Consider the following 25,171-nt stretch of genomic DNA (forward strand, 5'->3'; position numbering starts at 1 on the left):
TGCTCTTGGTGCTTAAGGGATCTACCATACACACACCAAGTAGCTGCAAGCACCTGAGTGTGAAATGATTGCCCTTCTCTGGCTGTTCTGGAAAGTCTGAAATTTGGATCATTTGTGCCATGACTGAGTAAAGTATGTACAGCACAGGATTATTTTTTGTCTCAAGGGCCCTACAGACTCCTATTACCATAGCCCCAATGCTCTATGGGGTTACCTTCAGGTAAACAACCTCTGCAACTCTACTTGAGTGGTTCGAATCAGACCATTTTCAAGAGTTGTCTGACTTGCAAAATTTAAAGCAACTCAGACCACAAATCCAAAAATTATACAATGCATTAAGGTTAAGAGGGCCTACTGTCAAATGGAGTTAATCACACAAGATTCAAAACCTTGTTCAGGGCTGGGGATGTGGCTCAAGCAGTAGCATGCTCGCCTGGCATGCGTGCGGCCCGGGTTCGATCCTCAGCACCACATAGAAAGATGTTGTGTCCACCGAAAACTAAAAAATAAATATTAAAATTCTCTCTCTCTCTCTCTCTCTCTCTCTCTCTCTCTCTCTCTCTCTCTCTCTCTCTCTCTCTCTCTCCTCTTTAAAAAAATAAATAAATAAACTAAAAAAAAAAAAAACCTTGTTCAGAAACTTACCAGCTCTGAGATCCTCAAGGAAGTTATTTAAGTTCCTTAAACCTCAGTTTCCTCATGAATCTACTAATGTTACTGAACTGTCAAAGAATGTCATTTATGATGATTATATGCAGTAAAGTACCTGGCCTTTAGTAAGGATTCAATATAGATTAGATTCCTCCTTCCTTTCCTTTTACTCATCCCTGCTTTCAGGGATATATAGTCAAGTCCATAAAACACGTTAATACTAATCACATAAAGGAACTGTGATTAAGCATGTTTTCTTTCTTTTTAAAATATCACTTACATAGTGAGAAGATGTGAATTTAGCACTAATAGTTATATGACCTTAAGCAACAGTTCCTGTGCCTTTTCATGCCTCTTGTTCTTATCAGGAACAAAAGATCTGAATTGAACATTTTCAGTTCATTCATTCAATAAATACTTATTGAACATCTATAATTCACTGCGCAGGCCGCGTGGTAGACCAGATACTTGAGAGGATGGACAAAAAGACCACAAATTTAGGGGCTGGGGTTGTGGCTCAGCAATAGGGCACTCGCCTAGCATGTGTGTGGGTCTGGGTTCGATCCTCGACACCACATAAAATAAAATAAAGGTATTGTGTCCAACCACAACTAAAAAGAAAAATAAATAAAATTTAAAAAAAAAAATAAAGACCACAAGTTGAAGACCAGTGCAGGCAATTTAGTCAAACTGTTTTACAATAAAATTTTTAAAAAGGGCTGAGAGCTGGACACAGAGGCACAGGCCTGCAATCCTAGTAGCTCTGGGAAGGCTGAGGCAGGAGGATCATGAGTTCAAAGTCAGCCTCAGCGATTAGCAAGGCCCTAAGCAACTCAGTGAGACCCTGTCTCTAAAATATAAAAAGGGCTGGGGATGTGCCTCAGTGGTTAAGCATTGCTGTGTTCAATCCCTAGTACCAAAAACAAAAAAAAAAAAAAAAAAAAAGGTGCTGGAGATGTAGTTCAGTGGTTGAGTACTGCCAAGCATGCACAAGGCCCTGGATTCAATCGCCAGCACTGAATGAATGAATACATAAATACATTAAGTCAGACAGACACGTATACATGCTTAGTGAGCAGCTGTTACATACCAGACCCTCTCCTAGGTGCTAGGGATATAAGAATTAATACACAAAACAAAATATCTTCACTTTTAAGGAGTCTGAATTCTAGTAGGAAGGAAGAATCAGAAAATGTTAGATAATAACAGAATTCCAGGAGTAAGGTGAAGTAGAATTATAATATTCCAAAGGGGAAAATGAGTTTAAGAAATGCTAGTGAGCGGCTTACATTGTTCTAAAATTCTAGATAGAAACTGAAAGAAGGTATAGGAAACTATATCATATACATTACAATTCTCCATATGATAGCAATACTTCAATCGTAAACTCTGAAAATGATGCACTATATATTTTGTACACACAACACATACAAGCATCTCTTGCTGAATCTTGATAGATAAAAACCTAGCCATATATTCAGATTAGAGACACAGAGATTTTAAAGGAACTGCAGAAGAACATCTGGTTCAGTTTCTAGTCTTTGGCAAATGAAGAACTATGCCATTTACAAGAGTATATTATTCCTGGAATTCTTTTTTTTTTTTTTCAGTACTGGGGATTGAATTGAAACCAGGGGAGCTCTATCACTGAGCTACATCCCCAGCCCTTCGAATTTTATTTTTATTTCTTTTTTTTTATTGGCTGTTCAAAACATTACAAAGCTCTTGACATATCATATTTCATACATTTGGTTCAAGTGGGTTATGAACTCCCATTTTTACCCCATATACAGATTGCAGAATCACATTGGTTACACATCCACGTTTTTACATATTGCCATACTAGTAACTGTTGTACCAGGGATTGAACTCAGGGGTACTAGACCACTGAGCCACATCCCCAGCTCTATTTCATATATTATTTAGAGACAGGGTCTCACTGAGTTGCTTAGTGCTTTACCATTGCTGAAGCTGGCTTTGAACTCATGATCCTCCTGTCTCAGCCTCCTGAGTTGCTGGGATTACAGACGTGCGCCACCATGCCCAGCTTTATTTCTTATTTTGAGACAGGGTCTTTTTAATTGCTGAGGGTCTTGCCAAGTTACCTAGGCTAGCCTCAGACTTTGCCTCACCCTCCTGAGGAGCTGGGATTACAAGTCACTGCACCTGCTTCATCTTGAAATTCTTAGAGCAAAAATAATATACCATCCTGTTATTATCTCAGGCTCACTGGAATTTCTCCTACTATTATCTAACACAGGTCCTTAATTCAAATTGCCCCCAAATTTAAAACTCTGAAATATCCACATGAGGCCACAAATGATAATTCTACACTTAACCTTATGACAGGTTATAGTCAAAATGCAGGCACACTAAAAATACTGTATAGTGTTGGGGTATAGCACAGTGGAAGATCGTGTGCTCTAAATGCACCATAGCCTAGGTTCAATTCCCAGCACCAAAAAAAATGAGTAAACAATTTTTTTAAAAAAATAAAATATTTTGTAAAATTACTTCAGGCTATGTGTACAAGTTACATATGAAACATAAATAAATTTGGAGTTTAGACTTCGGTCTCATTCCCAAGATATCTCATTATATATATGAATACTCCCAAATCTGAAAAACTTTGAAACACTTCTGGTCCTACATATTGAGGAAAAGAATTGTACTATATTCTCTTTTCAGACATGATTTCAGGCAGTGAACACATACACATACTGCTATGTGCACAGCATTCATGAATCAAACGTTTCTCCTGAATCTATGTGCTAGACCCCATGCTAAGTAACAGTAGGGAACAGAGAATTCAAGGTGGAAAGGAGATAATCACGATACTCTGTGATATGCCCATCAAAAGAATACACAACCTACAGGCAGCAGGAAGCAAAGAGATTAACCACATGGGAACAGAGGGTCAGGAAAACCTTCTTAACAGCAATGTTGTATGGATTGTGTTTAATTGGGTAAACTGAAACTTGTTAGCAGATGATATTAACAGGTAAAAGAGGAATTCTAGACAGAGGGAAAACCATGAGCCAAAAACCCACAAAGACATTGTGGCATGCTTAGATTGGCATGCTAAGGAAGCTGAATATAGCTTCATCCTGATAAAGAGAAAGATGCAAGGAAAATAAAGTTATAAAATCAGGCTGCAATTAGACCACCACAGGTATTTTTGTTGCATGCTTGGGTTCTATTATATAGGCAATGAGAGCCATTGTGGGATAATTTTTCCGTATTTTTATTGGTGCATTATAATTAGACATAATGGTAGAGTTGTTACATATCCATACACACATACGATAACAATATAATTTGGCCAAGATCATTCCCCAGTATTTCCTCTTCCCCCTCTCCTCTGCCCCTCCCCTGGTCCCTTTCCTCTACTGATCTCCTTTAATTTTCCTGAGATCTCCTTCAGCTTTCTTTTCCTTTTTCCTCTTTAGCTTCCATATATGAAAAAAAACATATGGCCCTTGACTTTCTGAGTTTGGCTTATTTAATATAATGATCCCACTGAGGGATTTTTTAAGCAAGGAACAAACATGATTAGTTTTGTACTCCTGAAAGTATCTTCTGATAGGAATAAGGAAGAAAGACTGATAGGAAAGAGTGAAATCAAACCAGCTAATAGCAATTGCATAGCAATCCAAGTAAGAGATAATAAGACCTTAGATTGGAGTTAGTGTTGTGGCTCAGCGGTAGAGTACTTGCCTAGCATGTACGAGGCACTGGGTTCGATTCTCAGCACCACATAAATATAAATAAATAAAATAAAGGTATTGTGTCCAACTACAACTAAAAAATACTTAAAAAAATAAGACCTTAGATTTATGTATTAACAGTGGAGCTGGAGAGAAATATAGGAGATGGAATCAATAGGACTTGATCAAGATTAGCTGTCTGGGTAAGCTGAAGGACAAAGAAGATCCACATGGAGTCCAAGTTTCTGGTTTGAACAAATGAGTAGATGGGGAGGATATTCATTGAGATGGGGACATGAATAGGGAGAGAGGGGCAATGATGTTCATTTTGGCATGGAAAAACCCATTGTGAAATGTGCTAGAAGTTGCCAGAAATACTGAGAAATATAACAAGCACCACCATTTACAGTGGTTCAATTTATAAAGTTTATCATATGTATCTCATTTGACACAATCCAGACCCTCAAAGAGATCACAATTAGATTATATGCAGACAAATATACACAAAAAGTTAAGCACTAAAAATATAGAAAATTCTATAATGGTTTTGGTTTACAATAAATTGCAAGAAAAACACTTGTTATATTTAAAGATCATAATCAAATCACCACCTAGCTTTCCAATCTCTGGAACTTTTATTTATTTAACTTTCTATATCATCACAAGTCTATTTGTTGAGCGTATTATACATCTTTACAAGTCAGGAAGTGAAAGGTAATCAAGAAAAGGAGGAGGAAAAAAAGAATCCTGAGGTTTCAGTTCTGCTCTTAACAAGTAAGCAAAGGCAATCAGAAGTGCTTTTATTAATTCCCTTAGTTCTGCCCCCCAGCTATCTTCTCTCACTAACAGCACCTGCACTACAGCTGTACCAGATAGGGCCTCTTATCCTTTTTTTTTTTTTGGGGGGGGGTGGTAACTGGGGATTGAACTCAGGACACTCAACTACTGAGCCACATCTATATTTTATTTAGAGACAGTGTTTCACTGAGTTGCTTAGTACTTCGCTTTTACTGAGGCTGCCTTTGAACTCCTGATCCTCCTGTCTCAGCCTCCCAAGCAGCTGGGATTACAGGCATGCACCACTGCACCTGGCCCTCTTATCCTTTCACAAGGGCATGTTCCTGGCAAAGCCCTGACCCTTCCCTTCACTGCCTCACCCCTTCCTAGGAAACTCCCACAGGATCATCAGAGAAAGGAGGCCTGAGAAATGGGAATCCAATACCCCTCTCTGTCTCTCTCACAGAAAAGGTGAAAGGAAATTCCATCCCCTGATTTTTCCTGATTCTTCCTAATAAATGAATTGAACCACTTTGTAAATGTGGTGCTTGTTATATTTCTCAGTTCCTTCTTCAGTTCCTGATTCTTCCTAATAAAGGCAAAATACTAATATTATATAAAAACAACCTCAATACAAACAATGAACCTACCCTCTGAGAGGTATGAGGATCTCAAAGCAACTGAACTAAATTTGCCTGGTCCCTGTTTTCTATTTGAGAAACTAACCAGTAAAGACTGGAACAGGTTCTATACCCTTGCCTGGTAGAGGTGGCGCAGGCTAGGCTAGGCCAGGCCAGCTTCTTGCTCAGCAGAGGTAGCCTTGATTTCTGCAACGTGGTGTTTGCAGTAGGTCTGGGATGGATGTCCTCATGTTAAAAAGATAATTGTACCTTCTAGGTGCTCTCCTGACTAGAAACCAGAGTCCACCTCTTCAGACACAGGTCACTGCAGAATGAGGGTCCCAGTGGGATCTTATCCCTATCTTATGGGAAGATAACATTGTGAAAAGGTCCTACAAGATCAGAAAGAATGTTGGAGAGAAATTACCTGGTACAAAAGAGCCATGGGTGGCAGCTCTTGCCCTCCTAGCTGGAACAGGTAATCTTGTCTCTGTCAGTCCCCTTCCAGCCTTGACTCAGTCTCTTTTTTTAAAGTATATTGTGAAAATGGTAGTTAAATGAGGAGTAACCATCCATTATTTGTTCAACTATTTATACATTCCTTGTTGTCTTTTGTCATTTGTAATGTTTACTAAATACTCTAAACCCTAGAGGTAGACAGAGGTTTTTTAACTCTTCTTATTCAGTGTCATATACTAAACTACATTCAAAGAGGCTCTTAACACAGGCATCTTTGCTGATGGAGATAACAATGATTCTAGAGGGAATCTATAAATGCAAGTGGCAGCCCTAGAGTAGATCATCTACTGCAATATGTGAAACCAGAGGCAAGGAACATCCAAGTACACATATACCTCTTACAGGACAGAAAGAGAAAATGCACAGGACAAGCCAAACCAGAGAGTGAAACAAGATCAAAGATTCCCCAAATTACTTGAGACATACCTTCCACTCCCTGTCATGTCAAGTTTATCTGATACACAGTCCAAATTTACAAAATAAGGAGCAGAAAACAAGCCATACTAAGGAGAACATGCCAATTAACAACCCAAGCATATGGGATATGCCAAAAAGTGTAAGACATGATTCAATTTTGAACTAGAACTAATATATTGGGAAACAGCCTCTACACTGGACTAAAGGTGGAAAAAAAAAAAGAGCAAGTAGAGGACAAAGGGTAACTAATACTCTTTTTTAGATATAAAGGTCAGATAAACTCTGAAGGACACTATCACCATCTGAAAGGTAGTGATTATATTAAACCTGTTAAGGTAAGGCAGAAAAGGCTCTGAGTCATAAGAACAAATCCATCACATTCACTGCCTTCCTGCCAAACTAAACAAGAAGGAGGCTGTGTCTTCCACAATAGCCTCTCTGTCTAGTCTTGCAAAGAACCCAGATCTTCACAAGCTCAGCCCAAATAGAATGGAGTATACTAATCTAGTAATTTTCATGGAAAGCAAAGCCCACAAATGTTTCTAAATTCAACTAACCTGGGACAGTTGTGAAGCTAACCTGTAAGCAGAAGCTGTGCTTGAAGTTCACTCTCAAACCAATGAATTCTGCATTCCCATGTCAAATAGTGAGATGAGGATTAAAGACCACAGATGAGAAGAACCCCTCTATGTCAAGAGTCATGATACTCCTGTCAGGGGCTGGAGTTAAGGCTCAGTGGTAGAGTACAAGTACGGGGCCCTGGGCTCCATCCCCAGCAGCAGCACACACACAAAAAGCCCCATCCACAAAAGTAAAAATAAAAATACATTAAGAATTAATGTCTGGTGAGGCACACCTGTAATCCCAGCTACTCTGCAGGCTGAGACAGGAGGTTTGCAAGTTCAAGGCCAGCCTGGGAAATTTTGTTTTTTTTTTTGAGAGGGGGGGTGAATTTTAATATTTATTTTTTAGTTTTTCGGCGGACACAACATCTTTGTTTGTATGTGGTGCTGAGGATCGAACCCGGGCTGCACGCATGCCAGGCGAGCGCGCTACCGCTTGAGCCACATCCCCAGCCCCAGCCTGGGAAATTTAATGAAACCCTTTCTCAAAATAAATTAAAAAGGCTGAGGATGTAGCTCCATGCTTGCCTGGCATATATGAAGCCCTGTGTTCAATCCTTTGTTAACTATAAGGAATGTTAAAGCTGCATATATGGTTTCTGCCCCGAAGAACATACCATTTCGCTGGGGTTACCAAATACAAGCCAAAGACAGAATAATACAAATAATCAATAATCAAGCAGATGCTACAGTTTTTAGACAAACTACAAGGCCCCTTATTCTCCCACTAAATTTAAGTGAAAACTCTGATCCTGGATCCACCTATATCCCTTAGTAACTTGACCCTGGTTGTGAAGTTTCTTAAGCTAGAGAGAAAGAACATGAACATATTCGGACACCCAACACATATAAGCCTTTTTCTCCTTCCTCCCCTCAGCAGATAACCTCAGCCTCTACTTCACAGAATAAGAGCAACAGAGGAAATTCCTTATAGTTTCTATACTCCAACCAACCAAAAAGGCATTCCTGCATTTTTCACGCTGATCTTTCTCAAAGACATATCTTCTAACTCTGAATCCTATGCTGTATAGAATATTCTCTCCCTTCTTTGGCTGTTATCTCTCCTTCTGTACTGGCTCTTTGCAAACAGCACTTAAACAAGCTTAACTCTCTATGTGACAACAAACAAAACTCCCCTCTCCCCACATCTGCCTCTCTGTAAGTCCTTCCTCCTCACTGTTCCTTCAAAGTCCAGTTTTCAAACCTCACAGACTCCCCTTCTGCACTTCCCACTCACTTTCATAATTCCACTGAAAATACTCCAGTAAAAGTGACCTTTATGTTAGACATCTATAGTCCATGTCTGCCTTGACCTCTGTATAATTGACACCCGAGACACAAACTCCAAACCACACCCTCCTCCTAGTAACTCACTTTTCTCCTGTTCCTACTTCTCTGGCCACTTCCTTTCTGTGGACAGTTTCCTTCTGGGGATCCTCTTCCTCTGCTCCTGAAATTACCCTCCTCTTAGGATTCCCCAAGAGTATTTTTCTCCAATTTCTTTTTTCTTTTTTTTTTTTTAAAGAGAGAGTGAGGAGAGAGAGAGAGAGAGAGAGAGAGAGAGAGAGAGAGAGAGAGAGAATTTCCAATGTTTTTTTTTTATTTTTTAGTTCTCGGCGGACACAACATCTTTGTTGGTATGTGGTGCTGAGGATCGAACCCGGGCCGCACGCACACCAGGCAAGCGCGCTACCGCTTGAGCCACATCCCCAGCCCCTAGATTTCTTTTTAAAGTCATGTTTGCTGAGATATAATTTATATATGGTACAATTTGCCCTATTTAGTTTTATAGTTATATGAATTTTGATAACACAAATATAAAAAAATGACAACATATAAACATGGATATATAGTACTACTGTGAAGTTACAGAATGTGTAACCTTGTTCTTCTTTACTTCTTTTTTTTTAATAATTTAAGATAACATTTATTTTTTAAGAGAGAAGAGAGAGAGAGAGAATTTTTTAATATTTATTTTTCAGTTTTCAGTGGACACAACATCTTTATTTATTTTTTATGCGGTGCTGAGGATCGAACCCAACACCCCGCACATGCCAGGAGAGCACGTTACCGCTTGAGCCACATCCCCAGCCCTTTACTTCTTTTTTTAAAAAAAATAGAGAAATTGGCCTGGGGATGTGGCTCAAGCGGTAGTGCGCTAGCCTGGCATGCGTGCGGCCCGGGTTCCATCCTCAGCACCACATACAAACAAAGATGTTGTGTCCGCCAAGAACTAAAAAATAAATATTAAAATAATTAATTACCAACATAATTTGCAAATAAAATAATTGTTATTAAGATATTTCATGGGCTTGAGCCACATCCCCAGCCCATCCAATTTCTCACTATACAACTACTCCCTAAGTAATCTCCTTCTCCACCCATATGGCTCTGATTCAATAAACCGATGCCTGCCTCATCCATAGCGCTCCTGTGCTCCCATTCTACGCCACCAGCTGCCTACTACAGGACTCTGCCCAGCATCCCTCAGAAACCTCAGCCTCCATGCAACCTTAGCTGAACTCAGAATCTTTTGCATTACTGCTGCCACTTTCCCCCCAAATAACCTTCCTCCTCTACATTCCCCATTTTAGTTAATGACAGCACTCACCCACTCACAGATATCCAAGCTAGAAACCTGCAAGTCATCCCAGGTTCCCCCCACCATCAAGCGCCACATTCAGTTAGTCATTAAAACACGTGGACCTTCCCCCTAACATTCTTGACTTTCCCACTTTGCTACACTACTACTTTCACAGTGTGAGTTTAATCTAATTACTTCCTGCCTTAATTCTTATGACTACCTCCTAGCTGGTCTATCATAACTCTTGCCCCCACTCCAATTGAGAAACTGATGTGACTCCATTTTTGAGAAACCAACTTCTATCTCAAGGCCTGTCCAGAGGGAAGGGGCGTGAACCTTATCCTTAGAAAAACCCTCAGAATGCTCCTAGGCACATACCCACCCTGCAAAGTTGTTTAACAGGAGAGATCTGTGGGGCCAGATGTCCCTGACTCAGTTACACTAGGTGAGGATCCATAGCAACCACCAATCAGCATGAGACAGGGAAAATATGTAAAATGCCAGGAGACCCTCCCAGTAGTTTTGGTGATTGATAACATGATTGAGCCACCCTGCAGTTTAGCATATACACTTTTTTTTAAATTTTTTTATTTTTTTAAAGAGAGAGTGAGAGGAGAGAGAGAGAGAGAGAGAGAGAGAGAGAGAGAGAGAGAGAGAGAATTTTTTTTTAATATTTATTTTTTAGTTCTCGGCGGACACAACATCATTGTTTGTATGTGGTGCTGAGGATCGAACCCAGGCCGCACGCATGCCAGGCGAGCGCGCTACCGCTTGAGCCACATCCCCAGCCCAGCATATACACTGTTGCAACCCCTGGCGGCCTAAACCAATCAGTTCAAATGTATACACCACTTAAACTAACCAATCACCCTTACCCAACTTGTTCCCGCCAGTGAATGTGCTAATCAATGTTAAGAGTTGTTGTTTGATTTTCCCGCAGTATGAAATGATTTGCTGTGTGATGTTGTGACGCACAGAGTATCCCCGCAAAACCTATAAATCCTCACTGTACTAAAAGCCAGGACTCACTCCTTGGGACCGCTGCATGGGAAACGGATGTGAGTCCAGGCTTGCAATAAAGACTCTTGTGTGATTGCATTGGATTCGGCTCCTGGAGGTCTAGGTCTACTGGGGTCCCACCAATCTGGCATTACACAATCTCTCCTTACACTGCTGCCAAAGAAGAAGTATTCCTAAAATGTAAATCTAATCAGTCTTCCTTGCTTAAAAGCTTTTGATGGCTCCCAAAAGCATTTAGGAAAAAGTTCAAATTCCATACAGTATGACATGTGAAGCCAGTCTATATTAGCTCTGCCCTTCTTTCTCCTTTCTCCTTCCCTCATGTCCTACACACCAACTTTCCTAATACACATATTCCTTCCCCTCAAACTCCCTTATCTCTGTTCATGTTGCCGGAATGCCTTTGACCCAAATTTTTTGCCAATCTCAAATCCTTTAGGTTAACAGCTCAGGCTTCATCTCCTTCTGGATATCTTCCCTGGTCTTTTCTCACCCTGGCCATCCTGAGTATTCCTCTTCACTATCACAGCACCAGTGCTTCTACGTAACATGCCCTGCAATACATGGTAATTGCCAGTTTAGCAACATTGCCCCCATTAAACTCTAAGATCACTGAGGTGCAAGGACAATTATTTTTGTTTCCTTAACACTTCACTTGCTCCCTAGTTCAAAGTAGAAATTCAATAGATGTTTATTAATTAAATGAAAAAAAAAGATCCTCCAAACAAACCCATGACACCTTGGAAGATTAGCAAATCAAGACATAACTGAAAATTTTCAGTGGGGATTTAGGGAATTTCTTATGCAATTCTTGCCAGATATTTATTGCCTGAAGGCTGTCCAGGGAATGAGTAGAATGAATGTCCTGGGGCACTCAGCATTTACTAATTTAAATGAGAAGTAAAAGCTAAAAACATGACCGTAAGCCAGCAATGTGGCACTCGGCCTATAATCCCAGCAGCTGGGGGAGACTGAGGCAGGAGGATTGAGAGTTCAAAGCCAGTCTCAGCAACTTAGGGAGATCCCATTTCTAAATAAAATGTAAAAAAAGGCTGGGGATATGGCTTAGTGGTTAAGCGTCCCTGGGTTCAATCCCTGATACAAAATGAAAAAAAAATCATGTAAACCCCAAATCACTATAGAAATCTGCTACAGTAAGAGGAAATCTAGCAATATAGCTAGCACAGCCCTTGCCCAAAAGAAAGATGATGACTGACCAATTATCTTGGGCTACTATCCAAATTATCCTTGATAATTGGAACATCCCTGATGACTGACAAAGAGTAATGCAGAAGAAAGCGATATTGAACAGAGAAAGAAAAATAAATGTGAGCAGATTTCACAGTAACACAATTTTACAGAGCCAGAACAAGTAAGGGTACCAAATCCAAGGATAGGCAAAAGAGGCCTGTCCCTGAGCACTCCATTCTCTCCAGGCAGACCACAGGTATCTGTTGGTCAGCCTGCCTTTCTACCCTACCTCACTACCTACACACAAAACTAAGGAAAGCAGATTATCTAAAACTCTATATGTAGTTTCCTATCTTTGTTAGTTTTCCATATTAAGCATATTACTTATGTAATATGAAAAGAAAATTATAGCCAGGAACAGCGGTACACACTTATACTCCCAGCTACTAGGGAGGCTGAGTTAAGAGGACTACAAGTTCAATGCCCACCTCAGCAATTCACCAAGGTAAGGCAATTTAGTAAGTCCCTGTCTCAAAAAAAAAAAAAAAAGAAAGAAAGTTGCTAGGGATGTAGCTCAAGGATAAAGTACCCCTGGATTCAATATCCAGTACCACAAAGAAAGAAAACTATTTAAATAAAACCTGAAAGTACTAATATAATCAACCCTCAAGAGATATTCCCTGCCAATCAACCACATACACAAGAAGCATTAAAAGTCCCTATCTAGCTGGGTATAGTGATACACGCCTGAAATCCCAGAGACTCAAAAGGCTGAGGTAGGAAAATTTGAGGCAAGTTCGAGGCCAGTCTCAGCAACTTAAAAATAAAACAAACGGGGACTGGGGCTGTAGCTCAGAGGCAGAGTGCTTGCCTAGCATGCATGAGGCACTGGGTTCAATCCTCAGCACCACTTAAAAATAAATAAAATAAAGACATTCTGTCCATCTATAACTACAAAAAAAATTTTAAAAAATAATAAAATGGGCTGGGGATGTAGCTCAGCACCCCTGGGTTCAATCTCTAATACAAAAAAAAAAAAAAAAAAAAAAGATTTGAATAATCAGAAAGAAAGAGAGCTTTCCAGGAACAGCGAACATGAACAAAAGCACAGAGGCAGGTATGAGGATCTGGGCAAAGGACCGCTGAGACCAGCCCAGTGGAGCAGAAAGCTGAGTTGGGTGGAAACTGTGGCATGAGATAATAGTGGGTGTGCAAGGCAGGTCAAATTGTGGAAAGCCCTGAGAGCTAGAGACAAGAATCAGAGGTTCATTGTAATCTATTCTAGAAACTGAGAAGCTCTGGAAGGGAAAATAATATTTTATTAGAAGTTAAAATAATTATTTTATTAGAAGTTAACAACAACAACAAGTTAGAATAAACATTCTTACATACTACAAGCCAACCCAACGGACCTGAAACGGCTCTCCCAAGTCACAAAATCAGTAAGTGCCCCCAGTGGAAGAAAGACAACAGAGGCTTCAACTCCATTCAAAACATAAGAGACAGGGCTGGGAACACAGCACTTGTCTGAAAAGCAGGAGCCCCCTGGGTTCAATCTCCTACACCAAGAGGAAAAAAGGAAAAAAAAAAAAAAAAAAAACAAGAGCAAAAGCAGGAGATTTTATACACTGTACAACCTGGTCACAACATAACTCTATATATAATTATCAGAAACTGAAAAGGCCAGGATTTTTGATCTTGGATGTCTCTGATCCCACATGTGCACTCTGAAGTGTTCCTTCTACAAAGATCTCTAAAACCTGGAATTGGCACTGAAAAATATTGGGATAATAGGCTTCAGCTGATGCATTTCCCTGGCTTGTATTACATCACTTGCCAAGCAAGCCCAAGACAAGGCAAGAGCTCTCATAAGCACTGTCAGTACATGCACACATTTTATTATTTCAACAGCATGATGTGGCCAAAGCTTGTGATTTCCCAGCAGATGGACTTGACTCACTTTCTGAATTAATAGTGTCCATACCCAGAAGTAGCAATTACTCTATTGTTGTCTAGAAGCAATCCACTCCAACTCTAGACTTGGTTTCTAAAACAGAACTTAAAAACTGAGTCTACATTTAATCAAGAGGCTTCTTCAGAGCACCACTTAAGTTAACAATTCCAAATCCTCAGCCTATATTTTCTAACCACTATGTTAGCAAAATCTTATCACTTTGCACTATATTACTATTGTATAAAAATATCAGAGAAGGGCTGGGGATGTAGCTTAGTAGTAAAACACATGCCTAACATGCAGGAGGCCCAGAGTTCAATCCTCAGTACTGGGAAAAAAAATTTTTTTTTTCTTTTTTTCAGAAACATATACAAGACTTCCCCCACCACAATGGGGGAAAAAAATTCTCTGCAGTTCAGTTATCTGGAAATATAGGCCATTTCCCATGTGTGACTGACTATACTTTACCGTGGCCAGAGGCTAAAAATAATAATAATAACAAAAAAAATTACATTTTCTAACATTTTTCACAATTATTTCACTTAACCCAAGTCAGTGCTCTGATTTTTAAAACTTCCCTCTGTGAGGGGGCTGGGGTTATGGCTCAGCGGTAGAGTGCTTACCTAGCACATGCCAGGACCTGAGTTTGATCCTCAGCACCACATAAAAATAAATAAAATAAAGGTATTGTGTCCAACTACAATTAAAAAATAAATATATATTGAAAAAAAACTTCCCTCTGTGATACAATGTGAAAGTCTGGGGACATATTTGTGAACAATAATTTTATATCTATTCCTAAATTTATCCATCTTTATAAAACTATTCACATAGGATATTATAAAGCTCAAATAAGATAATGAATATGAAATGCTTTGTAAACTAAAGTACTATATATGTTAAAGTTTTTAAAATATTAATACATGCCAATAGCTCATTGATAGTCTCATAAATGCCAAGAAGTCAGTATTAATCATTTTTCAATAGGTGAAAAACCCAAAGATCAGAGAAGTTAAGCAACCATTCTAAAATCACACAGAAGTGGCAGAACTAGGATCGGAGCCCAAGAATGAAAAAATGTAAATAAAGTCTTCTTAGTATATCAAACTGCCTTCTGCATTATTAATATGTAGGTCCTTCACTCCTAACTCTGTGCAGTAAGTTTTTAAGCTATTTTCTGTGATATGATATGATATGATATGATAACAAAGATCAGTCCTAAATAGCTTCATTTAACCCTAGCAAGAACTCTGAAGTTTGTAAGTACCAGAGAGTCGATGTTACCACTGTTGAAATGTGAATGTTCTCGTTTATTCCCAGCCCAGCATGGCACATGAAGATTCTAGTCTTTTAGGCTTTGTGCAAACAGAAAATCTAAGTCTGTCTGAACCAATGTATGTATTTCCCCTTTTGCTTAACCCACCACCATGAACCCAGATTGTGTTTGCTTTTAAAACTCTTCTTTAAAACCTAAAACTATGCCCTATGTGGCTTGCTTCTTCAGTAGAGTGTCTCCCTCCTAGGAGAGAAATTGGATCCTTGCACTGCTCTCTTTCTTCCTTTTCTCCTCTGGTATTCATAAGAACCTCAATCCACAGAAAGGAAAACTTTGTGGCTAGCCATATCATCATCTGGATGAAGTTTCTTAAAATAATTCACCTCTCTTTTTTAAAATATTTTTTTAGTTGTAGATGGACACAAAATCTTTATTTTACTTATTCTTTTTTTTTTTTTTTTTAATGTAGTGCTGAGGGTCGAACCCAGTGCCTCACAAGAGCTAGGCAAGCACTCTGCCACTGAGCTACAACCCCAACCCCTCACCTCTCTTTTATTCCCATATTTACCAAGCAACCGTTTGGGAACTAAGCCTCATGAGCACTTTGGAACAGGAAGAGGATACCCCAGACAGCAACATAAGTATCCCAATCACTGGACAGGTATTCCCTTATTATGAATTAATAAAACTGGCATACTAGCTGTTTTTTCTCAACCTTCAACGACTCCCCCACTGCCCATGGAGTAAAGCCATAAAAGAATCCTTACAAGCTGGATCCTGGGTTCTTTACAGTATCATATGTTCCCACCAAAACTCTAGCTTTGGTCCCATCCAACTACTTACATTCTTTAAACTCTCCACTCACTCATGCCTTTGCATGTGCTGTTTATGCCCTCTGTTCTCTCATTCATCTGGCTTCCCTCTTTCATCTGGCTAAATTCTATTCATCCCTAAAAGCTTTCTCAATTGTCACCTCCTTTGTCAAACCTCCCAATCGGGGTGGGGGGTGTAACTCATCATTAGAGGGCTGGTCTAGAGCAGGGAGCCCTAGGTTCAATCCCTAGGACCATTAAAAAAAAACAAAACAAAAAACTTCTCTCAATGAACCCCACAGAGGATAGTCACTCTTCCCTCCTCTTGTTTCCATGGTGCTTTATACAAACTTCTGTTCTAGCACTTATCACAGTATTATAATTACTTGTTTGCATATGTGTTCCCCTGCTAGATGTGAATAACCAAGAACAGGAACCAGATCTCATTCATAATTCTGCCATCTCCAGTGCCTAACACTGTATTACCGCCAATAGAGATGTAATATCTGTTTATTGGGGGATGTTCCCTATTTCTCTTGATTGCTGCCCATTCTGAAACATTAGGATGCAGAATTGTTACCTAAAGCCCCCCATATACTGACCAGTTATTTTAAAGAGACTTTGGGATATTTAGGAAATGAAGGAGAACATTTATGTCCATGCTGAATCATCTAATCCTACCAAGACCATGCTCACTACCAATACACAAGGAAACAGTTGCCAAGCATAGTTCTGGAAAATCCATGCCTGACAACTATTCCTAATACAGCTGCAATACACACAGCTCTGCTTACTTCAGAACACCACAAATACATTATTTCCCTTCTTATCTTTGCCCCTTTCAGGGGGTTTTCTGCAACTGAAACTTTCAGCACTCCTTCTGTATGTGAAAATCCTACTTTAATCTGTAGAATGAGGTGACTACAAATTAGTACCAGCAGAAAGAGAGAAAGAGAGAGTGAAAGCCAAATAATTTGGAGAGTCTAGAACCCCATCATAATCAGTATATTTCCCCATCTCTCTTCAAAACTAATTCTTGGCATTATCCTTACAAACTACCTCTCCTGGCCACTCTATCATTCTAACACACTCCTCTGCTTTGGCAAACAGTCCTCCTATTAAGGGAGTAAGAGGATTTCTAAGTCTGTAAAAAGCAGGAATTCCATACAGCAAAGTAACAAAGGCCTGGATGCTAAGCCACTCTGACTTCCCAGGGAGAATGATACAGTAGGAGAAAAGATTGTTCTGCACCTACCATAAAGCAGACTGCACTAACCCCCTCACACAGCTCCTCAAGTTACTTTAGTCAACCATTTTTTACTCATTCCTCCTCTCAAGAAAGAGGTCTGTGTCTGGAAAGAATCAAATTCCTATACACCTGATCAAAGTCCTTCAAAGGAAAGCCAAACTGAGTGAGACAGCTAAAAGGACTGCCCAGATACCTCTCCTGGAACAAGCCCTATTTCCCCCTTCTTTCCCTGCTTCATTGGCCAGGGGTCCAACTTCCTTTCAGTTCCCAGCCATTGGCAATCCAATCCAGTGAGATACTGAGGTTACTTCACCTAGTTTTGGTTTAATTCTGCTGGTTTAAAGCTAGCACGGCCTGAGACAATCCCAGTGTATCCTCCCTCTGAAGAGTGCAGTGTTGCTCAAAAGCCTGCAAAGGAAACTTAATGAAACCATTTACTGAGCCACATTTTTTCAATGAAGTTCTGCAGCACAATCTAACCTCTTTGTGCACTGAAATGATCCACATTTCTTAAAAGAAAGACCACAGGGGGTTGACAGAAAACTTGCTGCAGGCAGAAGAAGCTGGACAGTTTACAGGAGCTGATGCAGAAGGGAACAAGTAGAAGCCCTACCAAGGCCATTTTAGCATTTCATCTAATTGTTTTTTTTCCCCCTGCTGCATTCCCAAGCAGAGCTCTAATGCCAGAAGAAGAAGAGGAAGGACGGGGAGGAGGAGGAGGAGGAGGAGGAGGAGGAGGAGGAGGAGGAGGAGGAGGAGGAGGAGGAGGCAGAGAAAGAAAAGGAAAAGAGAGAGAGAGAGGTTTTACAGCTTCTTCATTAGTTTCCCTTCAGTGGGTAGGTGTTGTAAACAAGTATGCTGGACTCAGTCATACGGGCTGAAGTTTCCTCTCTTTCAGATGAAAAGAAAGGAAAGGCTAGTCATAAGGATTCCAGCTAAATAAAATAGGAGGAAAGTGCTATCTATGTAGTTTCTGGGAAAACCTCCACCTCTGTGGAAAGCACTGCCTCCCAAAGCAAAATCCCAGAACTGGATGTTAAAGATCAAAGCAGGGGCCTCCCGAGGCCACGCATCCCTGGCTTCCACTTAGGGTACCTACAGCAGTTGGGGAAATGCAGTCCACAGCCCCTCTGGCCTGTCAAAACTTTCTGCGCATACACCCGTGGTTCAGGTTAGGCATTAACTTGCAGAACTGCTTCGCAAGACAGCCTCAGGGGGATGAAATCCGAGCTCCGAGACCAATCTTTATTTTTGAGGAAAAGAAGAAATAGACCCTCGCCTGGATCAGGCCCAGACCCCGACGCGGGGGTGGAAGTGGCCTCTTCACCAAAAACTGCACACTCACTGGCACGGCTGCCCACCGACCCCCAGACCCCGGGGTGCTCCGCACGTCTCCTCGGGGACTCGCAGACAAAAGCGGGCGAGGGACCCGGGCGGGCGGGCAGAGATCCGAGCCTGTGCGAGGGGATGATTGCACCGAGAGCAGAACGGGTGGTTTTCTCCCGCGCCCGACTCCTCCTCCTCCCCAGCGGCTGCCACAGCAGTCGGTCTCCCGAGCCAGCTCCTTGTCTCGTCTCCTTCCAGCTGGGGCCAGATAATGGGGCAAATACTGTAACTGGCGATATGAAAGCCCCGGCTGCCCTACGAGAGGGTTCCCAAGGCTTATCTCGACTTAGTAAATTAACTGGCCCCGAGACACTGCCGCTGAGGGACAAGCCCGGCGCGGTGGCCGCGACCCCGCCCGGCCGCCCCACCTGCAGCCCGCCCAGCGCACGGGTTCCGAAGGCCACGCCGCGCCGGCCCCCGGCCTCGGACTCAGGCCAGCCCCCGGCCCTACCTTTGTAGCGCTCCAGCACATCCTCGTACGCCTGCACGAACTCTTTCTCCTGGCTGCGGTTGGCCGGCTGCTGACCCGGCACGTAGCCGGCCATGGCCGCCCGCGCCGCGCTCTCCCCCGGCCCCGGGGGGCGCCGGTTCCAGGCCCACGCGCTGAGGCGGCGGCAGCGGCGGCGGCCCCAGCCTCGGCCTTTGTGCGGCTCGCGGGCAGCGGCGGCGCCCTGGATCTCGGCTCTCGGTCTGCCTCACCCGGCCCGGCAGTCGCGCTCTGCTCCTCAGCCTGCTCGCACCCGGCCCGTTCGCGCTCCGCCGGTCCCGGCTCGCGTTTCCGCCTCCCCACCCCTCGGCTCCGCTCCTCCCTCAGCCCGCCCCGGCGCGGCGGCGGCGACGGCGGCTCCTCCTGTCAGGAGCGCCAGGCCGGACCGGTTCCCCGCCCCTCTCCCCGCCGCCTCCGCGGCGAGGACGCCCCGGGCTGTGGCCGGCTGGGCCCGGGCTGCCCACTCGGGTCCCCCCGGTGGCTGCCGACCACCGCCCGGCCGGGACCGGGCACTGGAGCCGAAGTGAGCGGGAGGCCGGCCCCGGCGCGAGTCAGGCTGGGTAGGAGGCCCCGCGCGTCAGGATGAAACGCTGGGAGGGCCGCGGCTGCCCGGAGACCCCCCGGCCGACGCGGCAGAGTGGGCGGGCGGCCCCCAGTCAGCGCTGGCCTACACCGGAGCCGGGACAAAGGAGGGAGCCCCCTGGCTGGGGAGAAGTCGAACTGGGCCTGTGCGGCTCCTGGAGGATCTAGAGAAACCCTAGAGGGACAGGAGAGAGCAAAAGACCAAGGTGCCTCAGATCCCAGGGCCAGACAAGGCCGGAACCAGGACAAGGGCAAGATCCAGACAGGCCTGCAGTGCCAAAGGGAACACTGCGCCCACAAAGAATCCCAGGAACAAAGGGTTGTCCAGAAGCAGAAGAAACTGAACTGGAAGTGAGGGGGGCAGACCCACATCATGAAGTAAGCCAGGCCAAGGGACAGAGCCCGAGAAATGACAACTCAAGGAGGATTGGAGGCAGGATTCTGACTGCACCATGGGGTGAATAAGAGGAGACAGGAGGACATAAATCCGGGGGGTGGGAGGGTAGACCCAACCGGATTACTAAACTGTGACAGTCTTCAGAACAGAGACTTAGATCAAAAGGGAGAAATGTGGGAACCTGAGACAAAGAAAGGATTTGGGGGCATAACTGGTCAGGGCAGAAAGAAGGAAACCAATTATTCTCCCATCAGAGGAAGGAAAAGGGTAAAGAAAGAAAACTGATAAATATGGGTAGGGATTTATTTTGGACCATTTTGAGGAAGGAGATCCCAACATCATCCGTTCCTCCACTCAATTGTGCATCATTCAATCCCAATATTCCTGGAGTGTGCTAGGGCCAAGAGCAAGCAATGAATGAGGAACTCCCGGCCCATTCAGTGATAATGTTTCCAGTGTTAACTTGATTTTTTGCAGAGATGAAGAGGTGGTTGCAGTAAGAAGCTAGGCTGGGCCAGGTGGGGCACACACACCTATCTCCTGAGGCAGGAAGACTGCAAGTCCTCCGCAACTTTGCAAGTCCCTCTGCAATTTAGCAAGACCCTGTCTCAAAACGAAAATAAAAAGGACTGGGGATGTAGCTCAGTGGTAAAGCTCCCCTGGGTTCAACCCCCAGTACAAAAAAAAATAAAAAAGTTGGTTAACATCACAAGGGCACATGAGCAAGTGAGAAAATTCATGCAGCACTGAGCAGCCAAAATTGGGACTTGGACTTCCATCTCAGTTCCCATTCTCAAGATTTTGAAAGAGGAGCTTCTTACCTCCAGGGCAGGGATAGTATCTTTGAACTTTGGAGGAATGCCAAATATTTGGTCAATCAGTGCTCAGCTCATTAAGAAAAAGAAAAAGAAATGATACTTTTCACAAATAGGTTTCCACATCACATCATGATCAGATATTGGATGAACAAGTCATTAATCATATCTTTCTCCATCAAGTTCTGGGTGTGGAGATAATACAGGGAAGGGCCTGAAGGAGGACAGGACTGCACCTTAGACAAATGCTCATTTCCTTCCAATTTAATTTTGGGTGCTTAAAAAAAAAAAAAAGGCAAGCTAGTTCACAGTTTGGTGTCAGCTGCTAATGAGCTCAGTCTACTAAAAGAAAGGGAATAAGTTTGAGGTATGTTATTTTTAGATAAATAAAGACTTTTAGTGGAAAATTCACAATGAAGGAGTTGGTAATTAATGGGACAGCACTTTTTCATAAATAGAGGATATAGAAATGCTAACTCTGGGGATCTTGACTGTATCAGTGCTGAGTCACTGCATTTCCTATATTACTTTATAACAGTAGGACTAAGAAGGCCCAGGCACAAATATACATATACACTCCTCCACCATCACCCCCTACAGACATCTGCCTCCTCATTTTCACTGCAGCAAATAGAAAAGCTTCTCCATCCCCTCCAGGGGCTGCTACAAGAACTGTGACTGATGCCTACCAAACATGAGGAAATAACAGAGTCAAGAATGAAGAGTCTACTCTGAGAATCAGGCTGTGCTGAAGGCCTGAGGGGTTGTGGGTAGAGGCAAGGGGGATGAAATTCCAATTAAGAAACTGGGTGTGGTGATTCATACCTGTAATCCCAGCAATTTGGGAGGCTGAAACAGGAGGATTACAAATTTGAGGCCAGCCTAAGCAATTTAGGGAGACCAAATCTCAAAATATAAAGAACTGGGGATGGGGGCTCAGTGGTAGAATGTCTGCCTAGCACGCATGAGGCCCTGGGTTCAATCCCCTACCATTAAATAAATAAATAACACAGTAGAAAGTTCTAGTTTGGATTGTGTGGCTGAAGCGCTTCTGTTAGACTCAAGTTGCTTTCTTAGCCAGGCATGGTGGAAATCCCAGTGACTTGAGATGCTGAAGAAGGAGGATCGAAAATTCAAGGCCAGCCTCATCATACAGCAAGACCCTGCCCCAAAATAAATAAATAAATATAAGAACGGGGATCTAGCTTAGTAGTAAAGCACCCTAGGTTCAATCCCCAATACAAAAAAAAAAAAAAAAAAGAGTTGCTTTCTTGACAAAATTTGCATTTAAATACTCCCAAGAGAGTTTGAAGTAACCCATTCTTCTAATGAATGGAAAGGGGGAAGTCCACATGTTTGGCTGATGTTCCTGTTTTATACAGAGAAAATTTTACAAGGCTGGAGAAACAAAGTGACTGCTGGGGCGGGGGATGGGAAGAGGAAGCCTACAAAAGGGAGGTTTTTGGTTTTTTTCAAGCAAGAGTCTAAATTTATAGCCAGACCACACAATCAGGAAAGCTCTGAGGCTTTCTCCTTTTGGCCTGTGATTTTCCTTTGCTTCTGGTGAGTGAGCTGGCTGTTGAATTTCTGAGGAGGGTGCAATAGAGGAAGCAGGATGTACTCAGGAGGGCATCTACTGGGAGAGAAGGGTAATACAAGGAAATAAAGTCCTTTTTTCCTTGAAGTCCTCCCCTTCCTATCAAATGCACTTCTCTCTTAAGTCCTGCCACTTAACTTCTTTCAGCTCCTCATTTGTGCTCTCTCACCTCAGGGCCTTCCCACCTGTTCCTTTCCCTGGCTGTACCCCTTCATCAATGTTCTTTTGGCCTGATGGACTTTTTTTTTTTTTTCAGTACATGGGATTGAAACCAGGGACTCTATTTCTAAACTACATCCACAGCCCTTTGTTGTTATTGTTGTTTATTTTGAGACAGTCTCTCACTAAAGCTGGTGTCAAACTTACTTGTGATCCTCTTGCTTCAAAAACCTTCCAAGGTGCTGAAATTGTAGGTGTGCTTCATCATGCCTGGTAGCCTGGCTGACTTCTAACTCATGCCTCTACCAGAAATCTGGTGGAGAAGCCTTCGGGATCCCCCAGGTTAACAGCTCCTCCTGCACCTTTGCATTCCCCTTTTGTAATATTTAGCACATTTGAAATTATGGGTTCAGTGTCTTTAATCCTTTATTAAGTGCCAGCTCCTTGAGGCCTGGGACTCTTGTCTATCTTGTTCACCTCAAAATCCTTAGCATGTAGCAAACAACCTAACATATATGGGTCACTCATTGAATATTCTTTAAATTTTTATTAAATACATAAATGAATGAACCACAGGATCCAAAAATATTCAGCTGTCTGTGGCTTTTGACTAGGCTTGGGCATTTCAGAAGATGGTATGGGCTGGAACTGGAACTCAGTGGCAGAGTGTAGCATATGGAGTCCTGAGTTCAGTCCCTAACATAGGCATGTGAGGACCTGGGGGTTGTTTACATACACACACACACACACACACACACACACACACACACACACATACACACACAAATTGGTTGGGCACAGGGGTGCTCGCCTGTAATCCCAGCAACTCTGGAGGCTGAGGCAGAAGGATGGCAAGCTCAAGGCCAGCCTGGGCAACTTGGTGAGGCCCTGTCTCAAAATAAAACAGACTAGGAAGTATGAATGGGAAGTATAGCTCAGTGGTAGAGCACTTGCCTAGCATTCACAACACCCTGGTTCAATCCCCAGTGCCACAAGAGAGAAAAAACTTTCTCTCTCACAGCATCCCTTATCTAAGCCTAGCATTTAAAGTCCTCCACATTTTGATGTCTACTTTTGATTTCAGGCTCATCCTCCCCCATGACACCCCCATGGGCAGCATCTTCCCTTGTAATCAAACTCAGACCCTTCTTCCTACCACCACTCCAACTCCAATGTATTACAGTCCTACTTTGAAAGTTCATCTTAAACAAAGTGAAAGTTATTTTTAATCAACCCAAAGAGAAGAGGTTTTTTCAAAATCCCAACAGCATTTTCTTTCCCCCTCTTTCTGAAGCTTTAGCCACATATGTTATAGGTATCCACAGGGCAGCCTCCTTAACCTCCCAGTTCATCAGTTCTTTGAGGACAGAGACATCGATTTCTCCCCCATAGGATCTAACACAGTACTTCACCTAGTAGATGATCATCACCTAGTAGATGATCAATAAGTTGCTCCCCCAGCACTGAAAAAAAAAGCAAATAAATTTTAAAAAACTAAAAATCTATATTTACTGGAGAAATGGATGCTTCACTGAACATATATAGAGGTTGGGATTGGAGGCAGGACCTGATTCAAGATGACTGAGAATCGATTTCAATGTCTTCTCAATGATCAAGGGTACTTCATGTGCTGAGAGAAAAAAGAAGAGTACAGATCATTTCTTCCACTAATGCTCCTCCCCAGCCTCTCAAAGACTTACTGGAGCCCTACTTTTTCAAACTGGCTCATGTTACACTATTTTACGTGTGTTAATTGATGCTTTATAAATACATTTGCTAGTAGGGTGTGTGGTGTGTGTTCTCTCCATCCTTTCTTGAAGGGTAGGCTGTCTCCATTGCCTTTTATATTTCCCACTGTGAGGACAGGCCCAGCTTTATCCTTTGGACTGCTCTTTGAAAAGGATTGCCTAGTTCTAGTCTCAGACATCCTGCATACAGGCTTGGTTCCACCAGCCTCTTGGGCACTGCCTTCCGTCAGTCCCAGTCCAAATTCCCTTTCTGCCCAGCTCCTGGAAACTCTTAGCTTTGCTTTAAATTCTCAAATCCACTATGGGGTAGGAAGCCTTTGTCTGCTCTCATGCTGCCCTCTTCTGTTCAGAAAGTACAACATCTCTTATTTAAGAAGCCTGGTTGGTGCCAGCCACCCAGGAAGACAAGATCCCTGCCACTGGCAGCTCGTTACCATAGCAACCCACAAAATGGTTACCCAGCCATCTGGGTAACCATAGCAACTGGTTAAGTCTTTCTACCTCAGCCTCTCCCTAGGCCGTTTCCCCCAATTTATCAGGACCAATGCCAAAGAATCTCCAGTCCTTACTGGGGAAAATGAGCAAAGGGTGACCCCCAAT

The 25,171-nt window shown here is 42.7% G+C and overlaps 1 protein-coding gene across 16 annotated transcripts in view; it reads right to left on the reverse strand.

The window, feature by feature from the left end:
- MACF1 (microtubule actin crosslinking factor 1) overlaps positions 1-25,171 on the reverse strand; it is a gene marked incomplete at its 5' end in the record, with an annotated part of 350,743 nt that overhangs the window by 314,671 nt on the left and 10,901 nt on the right. Inside the window, one exon of one of the 16 annotated variants that reach the window (XM_081305382.1) lies at positions 19,238-22,422. The exons of 14 other annotated variants lie outside the window; for them this stretch is intronic. In XM_081305382.1, coding sequence (XP_081161508.1) covers positions 19,238-19,331 — 94 coding nt within the window. Of the gene's footprint in view, positions 1-19,237; positions 22,423-25,171 lie in introns of those variants that run through there. One more of the 16 variants, XM_081305385.1, reaches the window with a different exon arrangement.

Source organism: Spermophilus citellus (genome assembly GCF_964194105.1).
Source record: "Spermophilus citellus genome assembly, chromosome: 9".
Classification (NCBI taxonomy): Eukaryota; Metazoa; Chordata; class Mammalia; order Rodentia; family Sciuridae; genus Spermophilus; species Spermophilus citellus.